Raw genomic sequence first — 20,134 nt, forward strand, 5'->3', positions numbered from 1 at the left:
TTTTTATATGCATCATTATTAGTTTTTTTTTAATTACTATTTTGAAATAATTAATCATATAATAATGTATTTATAATTACATTTTAATTTAGATTAAATGTGTGAAAATATAAAAATATATTATTTGAAAACTGAAACAATATTAACGTCCATTTCTTTTCTTCTGAGTCTTTTTTCAACAAATGAACAGCGATTAATTGTACACATTTTCGTGGGGCCATTTTCATTGTAAGAAATAGCTATGCGACTTTTGTCCGAACCAAAGGGGCCGAACCGAGCCGAACCAAAATTTTCGGTTTTTGGTTCGGTTTCGGTTTTGGGTTTGTTTAGTTTGGTACAATTTTGAAAAGTAATTTGGTTTTTTGTTTCGGTTCGGTTTTTCAATTTTCAAAAAAAAAAATCGAAAATAAACGAAAATATCCAAAAAAACCGAACCGAATTTAACCAAAAAACGAAAAATATCTGAAATTAACCGAACTAATCAAATTTAACCGAAAATAGCTGATTTTTTTTTGGAAAATTAGACCGAAATTAACCGAAAACAAAAAAATGATTATTTCCGGAAATAGTTTTGAAAACCAAAATTAACCGATAACCGAACCGAATCGAAATTTAATTCGGTTAATTTCGGAATAGGTTTTAAAAATTTTGGTTAACCGAAAATTGACGGTTCGGTTCGGTTTGGAAAACCGAAGTCGGGCAGGGCTAGTAAGAAACACACAGCTTCTTTAATTTTTTTTTTACTCGAATAAGTTTTTTTTTTTTGGTCAGTTACTCAAAGAAGTTTACAACACTGAAAAATAAGTAAAGAAACAAAAACTCACAGCTTTCCATATACAGAATCCGGTTTTAAGCTATAGATAGTTTTGAATCAAGTGGATGTCTTCGCCATTGTTTTCTTTCTGGCCTAGCTAGAAAGGGCTCCAGCTTTTTCTACGTTTAGAGAGGTTCACAGAAGAGACCAGAAGCAAAATAGCCTGTTGAAGCCATAGCTCAAAGTCTTCTTCATCATCTAGGAAGTTTTTATCACGGGTGCACTATTATTAAAGTAAATAATATTAAATAAATTATGAAAATATTAAAAAAGTATTAAAAACAACATTTTTATGTTAAAAACAACATTTTACAAAAGCATCCTTCTTTCACTCATGGCTTGAAATCGAATCAACACTTCTTCGTTTGTGACATCGTCAAGCAATTCCTTTTCGATAAAACAAATGAGATAATCACTTAAAAAATGATCTCCCATTCGATTTCGTAAAGATGTCTTCACTAGTTTCATTGCTGAGAAGCATCTTTCAACACTTGCAGTAGCAACCGGCAAAGTCAAAACCAACTTCAAAAGTCTATAAACCAAAGGATGTGCAATATGCTTTTGTGTTTCTACCATCAGAAGAGAAAGATCTCCAAGACTCTTCAGATTTTTAAATCGTTGATCATGTCGTACATTGTCGATGAAAATACCAAGTTGTTGCTCAAGCGATAAACAGTCCATAAAACTGAAGTCATCTGGATAGAACTTAGCCAACTTCACCAACTTTGACTTGTCAAATCCACGAAAAGCACCAATAGGATTTAAGGAAGCCATACAAATAAGCAGCTCAGTGTTTACCTCAGTAAAACGATCGTTGAATTCCTGAAGTTGCAAATCCAAAGTTGCATTAAAGCAATGAACCTTATAGTGATGCAAATTAGTGATGTTGGTTTTTTTCCTTGGCCTCCGAGAATCGATAAAACCTTCTTCCATATCGAGCATCTGAGTATCATGTTTCTCACAAAAAGAAGAAATTGTCAACATAAGTGAATCCCATCCATCATCTCTTACTCTCTGTAATTCCCGCTTAGTAGATTCTACTAGTGACATAGCATTCAAAATGTCTTGATTTTTGCTTTGCAAAGCCATTGATAGATTCTCACATATTCCCAAAATAAGTAACATCAGATGCATATAGAACACACAATCAAATGTCTGAGCATACTTGAGAAGACCATATGCCTGGCATCTCTTAGAATCATCGGCGCCTTCCTCTTCGATATACTCAAGAACTTTAATAATAGTAGAAACAACCCAACCAAACGCAACAACGTTTTATAATGAGAACCCCACCTTGTAGTTCCAGGCCTTTGAAAAGAAATTTCTTGATTCTGTCCTTTCCCAGTGTTAATGTCACCACTAGCAATTCCAACATTTATCTCGTCTCGATAATTTTCCCGGACTTTATCTTTCCGTTTGCAAGAAGCTCCAACCACATTCAGTAACATAGAAACCATATCAAAGAAATCAGCAATCTCAAATATCTTTTTCGCAACAGCCACTACAACCAACTGAAGTTGATGAGCAAAGCAATGAACATAATATGCAGAGCTGTTTTCTTTAGTAATCAATGATCGCAACCCATTGAACTCTCCTTTCATATTACTAGCTCCGTCATAACCTTGTCCTCTCACTTTTTTTAAGCTCAGTCCATACTTAGCAAACAACTCATCAATAGCATGCTTCAAAGATAAAGAAGAAGTCTCTTTCACATGGACAACTCCAACGAACCTTTCTTTGACTGCTCCTTTCTTATCAACAAATCGAAAAACAACAGCCATCTGTTCTTTGTCAGACACATCAGCAGATTCATCTACTAATAGACCAAACACTCCGTTATCAATTTCTTCTATAACAGATTTCACCACTTCTTCTGCAAAAGCGTTTACAATGTCCTTTTGAATCTCTGAAGAAACCATCTTGTTATTTCCCGGAGCATTCTCCAAAACAACTTTTCTTATAATATCATTGTGATCAGCTGTGTATTTCAGAAGTTCTAAAAAGTTGCCTTTGTTAGAAGAATCTTCTCCTTCTCTATGACCTCGAAAAGCTAATCCTTGTCGCAATAAGTATCTAGAAACATCAACAGAAGCATTTAATCTGATACGATACTCATTTTTCATCGCATTAGTCTTCTTATACATAGCATGCACTATGGATTGACCTTGATTCATCAAATCATCACACTTCTTGACAGCATTATTGTGAGAACTGTTAAGCTCTCCTACATGGAAAGATAACCTATCAGGCTTATGCCAATTCGAGAATCCATCCCTCACAAATCCAGGATACGCATCATCTCTAAACAAGTAGCAACACAAACAATAAGCTTTTTCCTCTGATACACTATACTCTAGCCAATTACCATACAGACCAAACCAAGCTGGATTGAATCGTCTCATTTTACCACCTATGAGTCTCTTTTCAAAGTTATGACCAAGTGGTTGACACGGGCCTCTAAGAAGGTACTTGCGTCTTACCTCATCGACTTGATTTGCATTATAATCCTTGATATTTTTTCTTTTAGCAGGATCCCACGGCAAATCATCAGTATCATTAGATGGTAAGGTGTTATCAGATGGTGAAACTGATGCTGGTTTGTAGTACCGTTCCATTGATTAATCTACAAAACCAAAAACATAACATAAATAAAAACATACGGTCTAGCAAAAATATTATTCATAAAAATTATAAGTAAGTAAAACCTGTAAACGATCAATTCTAATCAAGAGTACAGCCTCTATCTTTGACCTTGGACTTGTACGACTGAAACAAAAATTCAGATGATATTTAAATAATTACTAATCATAGACATTGACATTGTTGGAACAATTGAACAATTCAAAGCATAATTGCATAAACATAAATAATATTTAATTAATTACCAGTTTTGTATGGTAGACAAGAGAAAAAAAACTCTCTCAATTAGATTTGATGATTTGTACTTGCACGTTTCACGTTTAAGAAGAAGCTTGGAAGATTAAAATTTTGTATCAGCCGTAGACATAACTAAGAATAGTTAGGGTTTAACAAAAAAAAAGTGTAGAGAATATAATTGGGCTTTGGAGTTAATTTAATCTTTAATGGGTTTAGTTGTTTTTTCTTTTTATTTTCATTATGGTTTGGTACAGATTTTTTAAGGGTGCACAATCATAAATTCATAACAGTTAACATTAAATTTTCAAAAAATTGGGTGTGCACGTGCACCCTCTTTCCACTGGGTAGCTTCGCCCCTGTCATCATCCATCATCTCCACATCTAAATCCCAAGGGAACCTACTTGAGTTTAATCTATATGTTGTCTTTTCTTAACCCAACCATGTTCACATGAAAGTTTGGTCTATGCGTGTTTTGGTCTACACAACATTCCCTTTATTAATAAAACTCAAAACATGTTTATTGTTTACTCAATCATCTCCACATCAGGTAATTCACGAAATGAGCCTTTAGATATTTACTAAACATCAAAGTTAACTAAATTTTGCAGGCGTTTGAAATGAAAATTTTGAAAATACTGACAATCCCACGTAGCAAAACTGATGAAGCATATTTTAAGATAACATATCCAGTCCAAAGCCACACAACATCCGCCACGTGTCATAACCACAATCACTTATCGCATTTCTATCTCCTCTCATATTACAAGACCACACACAAGCACTTGGCGAGAAACAGAGAGAAGAAATGGCTGCTTCAGTGATGCTATCATCGGTGACGTTGAAACCGGCGGGTTTCACGGTGGAGAAGATGTCAGCGAGAGGATTGCCGTCGCTCACAAGAACTTCATTCAAAATCGTCGCGAGCGGTGTCAAGAAGATCAAGACCGACAAGCCCTTTGGTCCGTTTATAAAATATAACACACCAGACTCTCTACCTTTATACACATGCTACCGTTATGTTATAGCTTATTCCGTTTGATCATTTTTGTCTATAGGAGTTAACGGCAGCATGGACTTGAGGGACGGCGTCGACGCCTCCGGCAGAAAGGGCAAGGTGAGGGATAAATAACAAATGTCTTTTCTTTTCCTCACTTCAGATTATTCACTTAAACGATGTCGTGTTGTTCTCAGGGATACGGTGTTTACAAGTTCGTTGACAAGTATGGAGCTAACGTCGATGGATACAGGTGAATATATAAATAATCTCCGTCAATATTCGAGTAATAGCTAGGCAGTGATTGGTTGATTATATACTCTATTATAGAGGATTAATGTTTAGACGGACACTTAAAACCGAATTATTGAACGCCGGTTCTATTTAGAACATTTAACACTTTGACATGTATGTCATAGGTTGTTGACAAAGTGATGTTTGGGGTTTTACAGTCCTATCTACAACGAGGAGGAGTGGTCACCAGGTGGTGATGTGTACAAGGGAGGAGTCACTGGATTGGCTATTTGGGCGGTAACACTCGCCGGAATTCTCGCCGGAGGAGCTCTTCTTGTGTACAATACAAGTGCTTTGGCTCAGTAAAAAAATCTTCAAAACATCATCATGTTTCTCTATATGTTTTGTGTTTATTGTTTCTCTTCTCTGTACTGCTCTGAACATACACTTTGAATTTTATAAAGAACTCTAGTAGTGTTTGTGTAATATCCATCTGGTGTACAAAAACAAGAAGTTGAATACAGTTTTATAGACTGAACCATTTGGAGTTTTGATACTTGAAAGTGAGAGATGATTAGATGAACATGAGTGTTGTTGATTCGAACATTTTGGTGTAGAACTCAGTCATTGGAACTCGTCAAGAGCGTCTTCTTCTTCTTCTTCATCACGTGAAACCGAGGATAAGCTGCTGCTGCTAAACAAAGGACTAGATCGATGTACTTCTCCATCTAACATCAACAATCTCACTCTCTGCAAGGAGAAGGAATCAATGCAAAAATAAAGAAGCTTATATCGATATATTGGGGGATGTTAATGGAGGAAGCAAAACCTTCTCAATCTCGTCTTGAAGAGAAGGGTTTTCCCTTAAATGCTGCAGTGCTTTCTCTCTTCCTTGCCCGAGCCTGAAAAGATAGAGAGAGAGAGAGAGACCCAACACAAACACATATCACATCATCTGTATCCAAAATGTTAGAGATTTTTCAATGTTGAATCCATCCAGACCTTTGGTCTTCATAGCTGTACCAAGAACCCTTCTTCACCACAACCTCCATAATCTCAGCACAATCAAGAACACATCCCTACAGGTTTTAGGTTTTAAGTTAAAGACAAAGGAAAAACGTCTTAGGCATTGTCAGTCAGAGACATGATGATGATGCATAATACCAGTTTACTGACTCCTTCCCCGAACATAATCTCAAACTCTGCTTGCTTATACGGTCTCGAAACCTGTAAATAGAAATGGGATAAGGCAACTTCACTTCTACTCGTGATCTGATTCTACATGTTTTGCCTTCAAACTAACCTTGCTCTTCTGCACTCTTACACGAGCCCGAAGACCAATATCTTCATCCCCTTTGCTCTTTAAAATATGAGTAAATGAGTTAACAGTTTCAAAACGAACCAAACCACAATGTTAGATGCTTACAGATTTGATCTTCCCTGCAGAACGAATCTCTAGCCGGACCGACGCAAAGAACTTCAACGCAATTCCTCCGCTAGTCACCTCTGGATTCCCATAGTACACACCAATCTTCATAATAATAAGAGACACACAACGTTACTTCAAGAAGAACACAACAACATAGAAGGTGGAGTGATTAGTGTTATCATTCATTACCTTGTATCTGATTTGGTTTAGGAAAATAAGAGTACAACCAGCTTTAGAGGCGTTTCCTGACATTTTACGAAGAGCTTGACTCATAAGACGAGCTTGTAACCCCATTTGCTGCATCCCAATCTCACCCTAAGCATGAAACAAATTCAATTCAGAAAAAAAATTAAGAAGTTACACGTGAGAAAGAAAGACATGATGAAATCATACTTCAATCTCGGCACGTGGAGTAAGTGCTGAGACAGAATCAACACATATAAGGTCAACTGCACCAGAACGACACATACGGTCTGCAACTGTGCGAGTAATGAAGAAAGAAAACAAGTTACATGAAGATAAGGTTCAAAACACGAGATTTAAGAATGTTTTTTGGATTTACTTACTTTCTAAAGCCATCTCGCCATTATCTGGCTGACACACTATAAGGTTTTCAACATCAACACCTAGTGCTTTAGAGTATGATGGATCAAAGGCATGCTCTGCATCAACAAGCATCGCATTGCCTCCAAGCTTCTGCACTTCAGCAATTGCATGGAGTGCTAGTGTGGTCTTGCCACTACTTTCTGGTCCATATATCTGATCCGATTATATATAAACCAATTAATCAACTTTTATGAATCAAAACATTGCTCTCAGAAAATGCATATACCTCGACTACTCGACCCTTTGGCAGGCCTCCACCTAAGGCAAGATCAAGCGTCAATACACCACTCGGAAAAGTCTCCCTGCAAACATTACACAATCATTATCTTTTCTAAACAACAACTTCAAATGGTGGACTTAATGTCCAACAAGTATCAAGAAAGACACTATCAACAGAGGGAGGGATTCATTCTCACACTAAAGCTCCACCAGCACTCCCCAACCTTGTTACACTTCCTTTACCAAAAGAACCGTTAATGTCATTCATAGCCGCCTCTAAAGCCTTTTGCTGTTAACCAAAAAGCTAGTAAGACAAAAGAACTTAAACACAACAAGAGTGGACTCAGAAACAATGCAAGAGACTGCTGAATAAGATAAATGAAAGTCCTTTTTTTTTAACTCAGTAAAACTCTCTGTCTGAATTAATTACCCATGTCCAAAGGTCAGCACTTTCAGACTACAATTGTAATAAAATGTGAATAACCTTCCAAAAGGTTATGACTTTTCAGCTGAAAGAGATAATAATAATTCAATGGAGACACAAACCTAATGGGCCTGCTGTTTACACTGAATCTAGAGAAAGAGGGAGAAGGAAGTTACACGGTCGAGGAAGCGTGAATCGGAGTCAGGAGAGAAAGAGTCGTTGATTCTGTCATCGAATTCTGAAGGAATGCTCTGTGAGGTTTTCTTGGCGGCGTTAACGGTGACCGGAGAGTAGAAGCGGCGGCGGGAGTAGTAAGAGGAGACACGGAGCGGATGAGAATTGGAACATGCTTTGAGAGGATTTAGAGGACTGAAGAAAGGATTTACCTTTAGAGACAACAAAAGAAGGCATGAAGAATCCATTTTCTGGGTTAAAGCAGAGAGTCCAAAAGACAGCAGCCGAAGAAGAAGAAGAACTTATATATTTCGAGACTTTAAAAATAGATTAATAATTCTTAGAGCATGATTATTGCAAGGACTAATTGCAAAGTCCTTACAATAAATAAATGTTACTAGAGACTTTTTTCGGGCTACGCCCGGTTTTTTTACATATTTTAAATAAATTTTGATGTGTAGTTTGGTTTGAGTATTTAAATGTAATATAATTTCTTATATATTAATTATAGAGTATTACAACATTTTTTGGTGACCACATGTCATATATGAGAATTATTCTCAGAATTGTTAAAAAGAACAGGTTGGTCCTTATACACATATATTATGTTTTTTAAACTAACTATTAAATTAATTAGTAGAGTGCAATACTTTCCTTAAACAAAAACTACGAAATTACCTAATATGACTAACATATATATCATAATTAATGATTATAAATAATAAATAATAAATATTTAATAGCAATTTTTATCCTCTATTTTTTTTTTAATTTTATATAATTATATATATTAAATATATAATAAATGTTTTATATATTACATTAAATATATAAATAAAAATTATATTTTTTCTTATATGTTATATTTCAAAATTTTTAAAACAACTATAAATTATTAAAAATAGTTAAAAGTCTCACATTTAAAAAATTATGATTATTGGTAACATTTTTTTTAGTTCAGCTCATCGTTTTTTTAATGGGTCTTGAACAATAATGATTAACTAAATGGACCACATACAGAGTAGAAAGTGTTTTGGTTTAAAAATTGTTGCATATTCAAAATGAATATGAACCATCACCAGTTTCGTTTAAAATTATGTTACAATAAAAAGTATAAGGTTGCGTAAAATTCCGAATCCAAATAACCTAACCAAATTCAATCCGAAAATTTTGGTATCTAAACCCGATCTGAACCGAAATATTTCAGGTATCTGAGTTTATTTGAACCAAATTTATATACTTAAATATATTAAATTATTTTCAATTTTAATATCTAAAAGAATATACAAAATACATAATATGTTTTTAAATTGTCTAAAATACTTAAAAATATAAAAAATAGTTAAAACTATATGTTTAAAGTAGATAAACGTTACTCAAAATACCAAAAATACTGAAAATATCACTTGATTTTCTATACGAATATTTAAGTTAAACTAATATTTATGTCAAGTCTAAATATTTTAACATACATTATTCAAATTTATATGCTATACATTATTTTTATTTTTAGAATTTTAGAAATTTAAAGTATATATAAACTTTACTTTAAAAATAAAAATAAATGAGTTATTCTAACCTAAACCTAAACTGAACATGCAAAAATTTGAACTAAACCCGCAAAGATCCGAACAATACCTAACCGAACCAAATGATACCCGAATGCTATCCCTAATCAATTGTAAAAAAAGTGATTGATAACAAAATATGAATTATTTATAATATTTAAATACAACATATTCAAAAAAAAATATTATTCCGCACAAAGCGTGGATTATCATCTTGTAATTATTTATTTGTTCATTCGCCTAAAACTCTAGTATGAAGGCTACAGAACATGAAATGGACTGTTGGGGAGAGGAAGACGGTTTTATTTCCTCTCTTACGTTTTCTTTATCAAAAATGTTTTAATTTTTATAATTTAGAAATAGTTCACTGATAAACTAATATAAATAATGTTTAGTTTTTGAATTTTATTAGTTAAATTTATTATTAAGTAACTGAAAATTGTTCTTAGTTACATTGAAGTGATAAAATTTATTTTCAAATTTTTTGTACTTTATTTTCTTTTAATTTAAGTTTGTTTTCTTAAGCTGAAAATACGTGTGTTTGTTAATTTGTTGTCTTTAACACTTTGAGTATTTAAGATTAGTTAATTTTTCTTTGTTGTATATTTTTATATATTCATCTAATGGGATTGGGTAAGGGTGGATGTTTGGCTATCCGTTCGGGTTCGGATCAGATATTTTGAATTTTTGAGTATTTCGGTATAGAAATATAAAATCCGTTTGGTTATTTTTATTCTTCGAATCTGGTTTGGGTTTTTTAGTTCGGATTCTGTTATTTTGGATCGGGTTTGAATATTTAGATTTTTTAAAAGAAAATATTCATTGCTCAAGGTTTTTAGTATTTAAAAATATACCTTTAACTAAACTGGTTTTTTTTAAAAGTTTAATAGAATAAATGATTAATAATTTTGAAGATAATTTTCTTTTAAAAAGACACTAATTTGGTTATTATAATTGAAATTTTGGATACAATTTTTGTTAATGCACAAAACAAAGCTTGACATGTTTTTTAAGTGAATAACAATCCATAATTATATATACTAGGGCCGGCGTCCGCGCTGCGCGCGGATTACATGTTTAATAAAAATCAGGTGAATTAAAATTGTGTGTTTTTTGGTTTCTGAAAGGATAAGTTAAGTTTTGTTTTTTTATACAGGGGAGAAGTTCGAAACGGTGATCATTTTTTTTTAAAAAACAACTGTAAGTATGAATAATAAATAGTTTTGAGGAATTCGATATTTGAATGAGAAAATAATCTTTGTGTGTGACAATTTAATTGATGTAGGAAGTGGTAACGTAAATGTTTTAAAAGTTGACTGGTGGTGTTTGCTATGAGGCTTAAGATAGCAGTTTATTCCTCTTTTGGAAGCGTTGAATGATATCAATTTCGTTGTTAAAGTAGAAGCGCGTTCCAGGTGTTGCTGTGAGTGATAGGTTTTCTGAAAAAGGCAAATATTTGTTAGCATTTAGTTTTTTGTAAAGTTTATGTTTAGTTTATTACCTTCATGTATCCGTGGAATGATACTTGTGATGATTACGACTTGTTTTTTCCTTGTTGATATGCGATTTAACTCCCTGAAATTAGATGCCTCCTTGTCCCATAAAGTTAGACGTACCAATTTCGATCTACAAATAATTATTGTATTAGATTTTGTTTAGTTGTAAACCAATTATTACTTAATAAAAAGTTTGTACCTGTCTAAACGTAATCCAATGATGATTTTTGAATCTGTGTAGTGGTTATATAAATCACTTCCTTGGATGAGGCAAATGCGGCCAACAACATCTGTAGGAATAATTTGGTTGTTTAGAAAAAAATTAGGATTTATTTTTGTGTGAGAGAGTTTTTGTTTTTTTTTTACCTGGTAGGAAGTTGGTTTCACTTGCTAAGCTGATCAACTGGGTGTAGCGTTGTGGCCGGAATATGTATGAAGGAATCGGTGCAATGTTTTCTTGAATCAGTGTAATAGTTGTTGTTTCTTTGATATTGATTATGTATGGTTGATCGGTAAGCCTGTAACGTTGGTTATTGGGGAGGAGATTAAAATATCTAATGTGATAAATTTTCCCTTCTTCGAAGCGTTGGTACATTGTGTCAGACGTAGAAATAGGTACCTTCCCCTCTATTTTTTGTTCCTGTTTAGTGGTTAGAAGCAATCATTTGAAATATAGTTGGAATAATTAAAAATATGAATTTTAGACAAACCTGGATGTCAAGACATATGAAAGTTGTCCCTAGGAAAGCATCTTTATTTTTGTGATTTGTGATGGGCCAGACCCTAAGGATCCTAACGATTATTGGATGAGGTTCGAGAGTGTTGTCCTAATTGCTTTGATCTTGTGGTGCATGTGCTACATAGATAAGAATGAGAATTAGTATTTTTTTGGCAATTTTGTTTAAATTTTTTTTTTTGAAGTGAACATAGTTAGGGTGTGTTTTTTTTAAGTATTGTCATGGTTTTTTTTAAAGTTTAAGTAGGCCGGGCCATAATTATAGGTGGTAGTAGTAAATTTGTTGGGTGGGTTTGATAGTAGAATTTAGTTTTTTTTATAGAAATTTACAGGGACTGTGTGTGAAATGAGGGGATTTTGTTATCTTGGGCGTACTATTTTAAGATCAAAGGGAACTTAGGCGGTTTGCACATTGTTATAGAAAACAGTTGAAATAAAAAATTGTCTGAAATAATAGAAAATGCAAAAGAAAATAGTTTGACAGTTGAAATAAGTAATGGAATGGGCTGGAAAATTTTTTAATCTGGCCCAACAGCAAAGAGACGGAGACAGCAATTTCGTGAGCGAAACCGGTTAACGGGCTGGGCTGCAATTACGATTTGTTGGTCTGGGTTACCAGTGACGTGGCAGAATGAATGGCTGAGAATATTTTGCCTATGTGGCATCCTTTATAACATCCAAAATTAGTAGCTTTTATATAGTGGGATTATCTGATATAAACTTATATGTAGCATTAATATAATTATTTTGAATAAAATAAAAGAAATAAACTAAAAATATAAGGTTAAGTATACATATCTTTGATAATCTTTGGATATCCATTCGGGTTCGGATATTATCCGTTTGGATTTTGGTATCTAATCTTTCCTAACTCAATATCCATTCGGGTATTTTATTACTTCAATTTGGATTCCGGTTCGAGTTTTTGGATCAAATTCGAATGCGGTTTTGGATATCGGATAAAGTACCCAACCTTAGTATTGGGGAAGGTAAATATGATTTCACATATTAGTTCAAACTCGAGTTTCTCATTTCTAATGTTAATAGACTATGAATTTCTATGGGATATGTAAGTTACAATTATTTAACAGGATATTAATGATTGATATAATATCTTTGTGATTCCATCATCCTTAATTAACCAGCGGTTGAGGCGACCAATGAAAGTCTAGAGCACCATCTCGTGTATGTGCCATTGACTTCGTTCATTACTTGTAAACGTCCTCTTCCCTCTAATGCAGAGGTGAACACAACAGGTATTCCTGTAATCTGTAACCAAAACATTATGTTTCTCATCGCTCAAGAACCTCAAGAGTTCACAAAAGATCGGTTTCTTTCTTTCAATTATTACTAAGGAGTAATGACAGATCAGATAACCTGTGGAATAACTGCCTGAACTTCAATGGGAACAGCTTCTTTGATTTTCTTGTACATCTCAGAGTTTTGTTTCCCTCCTAGACAATCCATTTTGTTAACGATAACGACTAAACCACGTCCTTCTTCTACAGCCCGTTTAGCTATAACTACTTCTGAATGTGCCATACTGCGTTGAGATTTTATGATCTGGAACAAAAAACATGTCATCGCTTTAGTTTTGCAACAGAAAGAAGGCAACTATGTTTGAATATGACAGAACCTCTTCAGCATCGAGAACTAAAGCGACAATATGTGCACGCATCAGACTCTTTCTTGACTGCATGATACTTAAAGACGCTGGTCCTTTGTCTCGCTCTGTTCTCTCTAACCAACCAGCAGTGTCAACCTTAACAAACATCCAACATAAACATCAAACAAAGTGAATTTGTGAGGCATGTCCAGCTAATGAGAATCTGTAAACGTACCATATAGACAGTCCTGCCCTGAAACTCGTATTGAACTCTCACAGCATCTCTAGTGAGACCAGCTTCTGGACCCACCAACACACGCTCTTCTTCCAACAATGCATTTAGCAATGTTGATTTCCCAACGTTAGGCCTACCCACAATAGCTAACTGCAATGGCAACTTGGACTCATCTTCTTCAGAGAGGTTCTCATCACTTGGAACATCATCTTGAGTACATCTATCTGAATATACGACTATAAAGTTCATCACTAAAGAGAGAAAACAAAGAAGCACCTTCTTCTAGTCAAGTGATTCTTGACACAGTTTTATTTCCGTTTAAGGTTTGGACCATGTAATCCTCTAGTAAAGGATGGAGAACTTCATTAAGTGCTGTCATCCCAAGTCCTGTCTCAGCCGAGATAGCAGTAGGCTCACCGAATCCAAGCGCAAGAGCCTCATAAGCAACTTCAGCAAGAGATTCACCAATAGACTCCGATTTGTTCATCACTACTATAGGCTTAATTTGTGGCGCATGCTTGCTCAGCCATTTACCAACTTCCAAATCCAACGGATGCAAACCCACACTACAAAAAAACATGAACACAAGAATATGAATAAAGCACTAACAACAGCTTAGTCGATTGCAACTTGAGAGTAAAAAAAAACTCTCACCTCACGTCGATAATAAGAACTGCAAACTGAGTCCTTGCAAGAACATTAGCAGTCATAGATGTGGTTCTCCCAAGAATAGTACCAGAAGAAACTTCGGTCTAAAAAAAAAAAAAGAAACTTCGGTCTCAATACCAGCAGAGTCCAAAATATTGAACCTCAAGTCACCTAACTAACATAGATTTGGAACCCTAATCTATGATTTAAGCTTACCATTCAACCCAGATCTTTAATCACAGCTCCGATAGCATCCTTGCTGCTATAGATTTGGCCCTGATAGTAGGTGGTTGCAATTTCAGGGGATGTCATCTTATTTTGTTAGTTCAGCGGAGCCTCGCCGTCGGGGTTCTCAGATTTCATAGCCATTGTTTGTTGTGGTTGAAGCTATGTTTGAGCGAAAAAGTTTATTTAAAGAGAGAAAGGAGTGGAGTCGGATTGTAAACGTCTTTGCCGTTGCAAAGATTAATAAAAAGAAGTAAATGTAAAAAGGTGGAGGTGAAGTTAACTACAGACGGCAGAATGATAACAATTGTGGAGACGATGAAGGTGAAGAGTCGATAATTCCACGTATTTTCGTCCAGTTCAATTGGACACAATAATTAAGTGACATGGCATGAAAGTGATCCCTGATTGGTAGATTTTATTGTCCGACGTGGACATCCTCTCTGATCAATATATCCTCCTTTTAGTATAGGTTAGAACGTCGATAATAAGAACTGCAAACTGAGTCCTTGCAAGAACATTAGCAGTCATAGATGTGGTTCTCCCAAGAATAGTACCAGAAGAAACTTCGGTCTAAAAAAAAAAAAAGAAACTTCGGTCTCAATACCAGCAGAGTCCAAAATATTGAACCTCAAGTCACCTAACTAACATAGATTTGGAACCCTAATCTATGATTTAAGCTTACCATTCAACCCAGATCTTTAATCACAGCTCCGATAGCATCCTTGCTGCTATAGATTTGGCCCTGATAGTAGGTGGTTGCAATTTCAGGGGATGTCATCTTATTTTGTTAGTTCAGCGGAGCCTCGCCGTCGGGGTTCTCAGATTTCATAGCCATTGTTTGGTGTGGTTGAAGCTATGTTTGAGCGAAAAAGTTTATTTAAAGAGAGAAAGGAGTGGAGTCGGATTGTAAACGTCTTTGCCGTTGCAAAGATTAATAAAAAGAAGTAAATGTAAAAAGGTGGAGGTGAAGTTAACTACAGACGGCAGAATGATAACAATTGTGGAGACGATGAAGGTGAAGAGTCGATAATTCCACGTATTTTCGTCCAGTTCAATTGGACACAATAATTAAGTGACATGGCATGAAAGTGATCCCTGATTGGTAGATTTTATTGTCCGACGTGGACATCCTCTCTGATCAATATATCCTCCTTTTAGTATAGGTTAGATTTTGTGGTTAAGGACAATAGTTAAGGACAATTGTCAATAATTAGATTATTGGTAGGACTTTCTAAAGTTTCTTAGCTAAATAATTATTTATTTAAGTAAGTAATGACATATAAAAGGAAAATTTAAAATAAAACATATAAAACATTATTAAAACTGAAAATATGAGAAAATTACAAAGTTGGAAAAAAAATTACAAACATGAAAAAAACAGGAACATACATTTTATTTAGTTATTTTTCCGTCCAAATTTTTCTAAACATTGTAGTTATTCAGGAGATTTCCAAATTTATCCCATATATTTTCAATCAAATCTTTTTTTAATTGTTGATGGCTTTGTTTATCCCGAACTTATGCTCGACGACCCAATATAGTACCGAGATTTGTACTCCTCCTGACTACAAATGTAGGATCCACATCTTGTCCTTGTTGAAATTCTGAAGCGTGCTGAGTGTATGAACCTCGTTCATTTTCGACAATCATATTATGAAGTATTATACATGCTTTCATAATATTTTCTATTTTATTTTTATCCCATAAATTAGATGGATTTCTAACAACTGCGAATCTTGCTTGCAGAACTCCGAAGGCGCGCTCAACATCTATTCGCACGGCTTCTTGTTTTTTAGCAAATAAACTATTTTTTGGACCTTGCAGGAGTCAGATAGATTGAATAAAAGTAGCCCATTTGAGATAAATACCATCCGCCAGATAGTAACCCAAATGGTAATCAGTTCCGTTGACATAGAAATTGACTTCCAGAGCGTTTCCGTTTATAATTTCATCAAAAACAGGTGAACGGTCAAGAATATTAAGATCGTTCATAGTACCTGGAGCTCCAAAAAACGCGTGCCATATCCAGAGGTCATGTGAAGCTACCGCCTCCAACACAATTGTTGGTTTTCCGGTTCCTCGTGAATACATACCTTTCCAAGCGGTGGGGCAATTCTTCCACTGCAAATGCATGCAATCGATGCTTCCAACCATCCCTGGAAATCCACGTTCTTCTCCAATATGGAGTAGTCTTTCCAGATCCTCCGGGGTGGGACGTCTAAGATATTCATCGCCAAACAACTGGACAATTCCGGCAGTAAATTGATACAAACATTTCCGAGCTGTAGTTTCACCAATTCGTACATACTCGTCAACTGTATCAGACCCACCACCATACGCCAATTGACGAATTGCAGCGGTACATTTTTGGAGCAGAGATAGACTAGCCCGTCCGACAGCATCTTCGCATTGTTAAAAATACTCTACTTCTGTAGCGAGACGATGCACAATACGCAAGAACAATGGTTTGGTCATTCGAAATCGCCGACGGAAAATATTAGGAGGATATGTTGGAGTTTCAGAAAAGTAATTATTCCAAAGCTGAATGTGACCTTTTTCCCGGTTTCTCTCGATATAAATGCGTTTTTTTCTCTCTTTTGGTTCGGGAATATTATCAGGGATTTGAAAGCATTCTTCAACTAGAGTTTCAAATTCATTATCATCATCATCATCATTATGATAATGATAATGGGAAGAAGATGCCATAAACAATTTTTAAAAGAGAGAAATTGTTTTGAGAATAGATTGAGAAGTGGTGATTTTCAAAGAAATAAACGCACACTTCTACTTATAGGATTTGAGAAGTGGTGCATTTTTGTATTTACTGACTGCTGTAAACTCACGGGATAGCAAAGAGGGGATGGTGGATGTCAGTACAAAGTCACGGGATCATATTGAGAGGAAGGAGATGTCGGTAGTATAGGTAAGTCACGGGATCAAACCAAAAGCCACATGCATTACACATAAATAATTCAAACTTGATACATTACACATAACGCCAATTAAGTCATTACATAAGGCTACAAATTCAGTACAAAGTCATTACATAAGCTTAACATTACACATTACACATAATCCATAATACATCCTAGATCATGTAATATAGACGAGACCATGACTAACGAACCATTAAGCAGCCTATTATGACTACCACAATCACGAGTAGACCTACAACGTATTGAAAGCCAAAGCCAAAGGAAGAGGTTGATTTCTTATTACCTATGTCGGACACGATCTTATCTAGCCTCACCAGTTTTTGCTCAGTCTCGTATTGGTGATCCTTAAGAAGGTTAAGCTCTGTCCCGTAGTCACTCATACCGGCAAGATAATCAACCTTCTCAGCCAACTGAAGTGTGTGAGAATCTCGGGCTCTCATCTCCTCCATTACAGCTTGGTCCCACCATTTCCATACATGGCAATCACCATCATCTACATTCGCACACGTATAGTATAATCTCCCTTGATTGTTTCTACTCAGAGATGTTGCAAGAAGTGGACGCGCACCGCAGTAACATGTTTGAGGGAATCCGAACTCTACCTCGGGTTGAGGAGGGAACTGAACCGTCGTTTGCTGTGTGTCAAGCTCAGCTTGGTCCTGACGAATAAGCTCTTCTGTTTCGCTGAACCCACTGTCAGCTGCATTGTCACCGTACGCCTCAGATGAGGAAGGCTGAGAGTAGCTGTAATCAAGTCCCATGTTTACTTAACCTGCAAAAAAAAATTGATAAGGTTAATACATATACAAGCTTAACATAACCACAAAACAGGATTTCAAAATGATTCATTAATAAGTGAAATAAGCGGAAGTAAACAAGACATAGGCAGGATTAACATAACTGATTCATTAATAACGATAGTAAAATGCCATAAACAGGGAGTACATTCATCAAGTTGAAGACATAGAACGAAATTTAAAGATAAAACAAATAACTTAGGACATAATTTTTAAATTTAAAACATAGCTAGGGAATAGTTCTCAGAAATAAGCGGCTAGAAACTTATTCTTTACCACTTCTTCAGCCTCACTAAGGGGTTCATTTCTAGCGAGCAGTGTGTCTAGAATGGCCAGCTTTGAAAGTTTCTCCTTCATCGCCAAATATTCCTTCCTCCTTTCCCAAATGGTGGTAACCTCAGCCATAGACCTCCCGTGACCATTAGTCTTTTTAGCTTTAGCAGCCTTGATACCTTCAGGTCAGGTCTCACTATCAACAACATTCGCTTGGGAACTTTCCGCAGCAGATTTTCTCTTTGAACTTCCCGTGGGTTTACAAGTGTTAAGGCTAATCCATTTCTGTTCATGCCTTAACACACACCAGGCATGCTCAAGATTGAATTTCATTTTGTGATCAGCATAGAAAATTTGATGAGCCAACTTGAGAAGATCAGTGTCGTTCTGTCCAGAAGTCATTTGTCTCTCTGCTGCTGCGAATGCACCGCAGAACTTGTTCGTCAAGTCGTTGATCTTATGCCACCTCTGCTTACAATGGAGAGGCTCTGACATCACACCACCCGGTAGACTAGCTTTGTAATACGCCTCAACACGTAACCAGAAAGTCCGTGCATTTTGATCGTTTCCAACAACCACATCCTTAGATGTGTTCAGCCAGCCACTTATCAGAACCTCGTCCATAGCAGGCGTCCATTTCTTTCTCTCCCTTCGCTCCACTGGTGTGACTCCTGGTTGAGATGGCACCTCAGGTTGTTGGGAACTGAATGGGGGGATTTCTGATGCTCCTAGGTTGACACTAGAATGAAAACTTCCATAAGGGTAGTTTTCATGGTTAGGAGGTTGGTTTTGGCTGTTTAGAAGTCCTATATAACTAGAAGACTGTGAATATGGATAGTTCGAAGCCATACCAATAACGAAAGAGAAGAGGTATTGTACTGGAGAACGGGGATAATATTATAGCTTGAGTAGATTGTGTCGATTATAGAAGTATGGTTGGGGTTTAATAGACAAAATTTAAAGTGTGGTAAGTAAGCCACATTATGACTAACCATAAACCACCAAGGTCTTATCAAAAGTTATTACAGAAACAACAACACTAAACCTATCAACTGTACTTTTTACTACCTCATTAAATTGAAAGTTTATTTGGTTTCAATCGAACTAAGTCTAACATTAACTCTAAATAACCAGACTCAATAGAAACGAGAGTCTCTAAATAATCGGTTGCAATATATAGATGAAACTCTATTTGTAACGTAGAAACGATAATTATCAAATAATCATATGCAATTCTTGATACAATATACACAGAAAACAAAACACAAATTTTTTTTCCAGAAATGAAGAATCAATATATAAGGAAGGAAGACGTATTCAAAACACAATACTTTATCATTTGAATCAATAACAGGAATTCGAATGATCCTCAATGAAATCAACCATGAAGGCCATCTAATTTTCTTACTAAAATCAACCATCAAGCATCAAGCATCAAGGCGTTTGTACAAGTAAATTGCTAAATATTACCTAAGCATGCAAGGAAGACGTATTCAAAATTAACAAAACCGTTACTCTATTTCATTTACAATCACAAACGACAGTCCCATGAAGGATGAGGAACACATACCTCGATTAGGTTTGAATCGGTGGAGAAGAGTCGATGAGGCAGCAGATCAATTGGGGATGTCGATTCGTCCTTCAAATCTCCGGCGGAGCTATCGCCATGACGGATCCCAGAAACGGAGGATACAAATCGTCAACCACAACAAAATTATCTAAATCCGATGAAGAAGGAGGAACACATACCTCGTTTGGGTTTGAATCGGCGAAGCAGCGTCGATGAGGCAGCAGATCGATTGGGGATGTTAATTCGTCGTTGAAATCTCCGGAGAAGAG

The 20,134-nt window shown here is 35.5% G+C and overlaps 3 protein-coding genes and 2 long non-coding RNA genes across 5 annotated transcripts; 2 read left to right on the top strand and 3 right to left on the bottom strand.

Annotated features, from left to right (window-relative positions):
* Positions 1-1,867: 1,867 nt before the first annotated feature.
* On the bottom strand, positions 1,868-4,232 carry LOC125602013 (zinc finger MYM-type protein 1-like). Its single transcript, XM_048773935.1, has one exon. It carries the CDS (start codon positions 3,427-3,429, stop codon positions 1,939-1,941), a length of 1,491 nt encoding a protein of 496 aa, XP_048629892.1. The 5' UTR covers positions 3,430-4,232; the 3' UTR covers positions 1,868-1,938.
* Positions 4,233-4,391: 159 nt separating this feature from the next.
* On the top strand, positions 4,392-5,408 carry LOC125602014 (photosystem II 10 kDa polypeptide, chloroplastic-like). The gene is made up of 4 exons (XM_048773936.1): positions 4,392-4,651; positions 4,748-4,806; positions 4,884-4,939; positions 5,139-5,408. Exons 1-4 carry the CDS (start codon positions 4,498-4,500, stop codon positions 5,284-5,286), a joined length of 417 nt encoding a protein of 138 aa, XP_048629893.1. The 5' UTR covers positions 4,392-4,497; the 3' UTR covers positions 5,287-5,408.
* Positions 5,353-8,125, bottom strand: LOC106381533 (DNA repair protein recA homolog 1, chloroplastic). Its single transcript, XM_013821439.3, has 12 exons — positions 7,775-8,125; positions 7,372-7,463; positions 7,182-7,257; positions 6,916-7,108; positions 6,743-6,828; positions 6,539-6,664; positions 6,347-6,451; positions 6,224-6,280; positions 6,085-6,147; positions 5,923-5,999; positions 5,750-5,822; positions 5,353-5,670 (listed from the first exon to the last, which is right to left on the bottom strand). The coding sequence occupies exons 1-12, from the start codon at positions 8,018-8,020 to the stop codon at positions 5,545-5,547; spliced, it is 1,320 nt and encodes a 439-aa protein (XP_013676893.2). The 5' UTR covers positions 8,021-8,125; the 3' UTR covers positions 5,353-5,544.
* Positions 8,126-10,387: 2,262 nt separating this feature from the next.
* LOC125602015 lies at positions 10,388-10,899 on the top strand. Its single transcript, XR_007334548.1, has 2 exons — positions 10,388-10,431; positions 10,497-10,899. It is a non-coding gene; the product is annotated as an uncharacterized LOC125602015 (long non-coding RNA).
* Positions 10,842-19,893, bottom strand: LOC106421340. The gene is made up of 4 exons (XR_007334547.1): positions 13,414-19,893; positions 11,203-13,334; positions 11,036-11,126; positions 10,842-10,966 (listed from the first exon to the last, which is right to left on the bottom strand). It is a non-coding gene; the product is annotated as an uncharacterized LOC106421340 (long non-coding RNA).
* Between the last annotated feature and the right edge of the window lie 241 nt (positions 19,894-20,134).

This window comes from Brassica napus, unplaced genomic scaffold (assembly GCF_020379485.1).
Source record: "Brassica napus cultivar Da-Ae unplaced genomic scaffold, Da-Ae ScsIHWf_2718;HRSCAF=3482, whole genome shotgun sequence".
NCBI classification, from domain to species: domain Eukaryota; kingdom Viridiplantae; phylum Streptophyta; class Magnoliopsida; order Brassicales; family Brassicaceae; genus Brassica; species Brassica napus.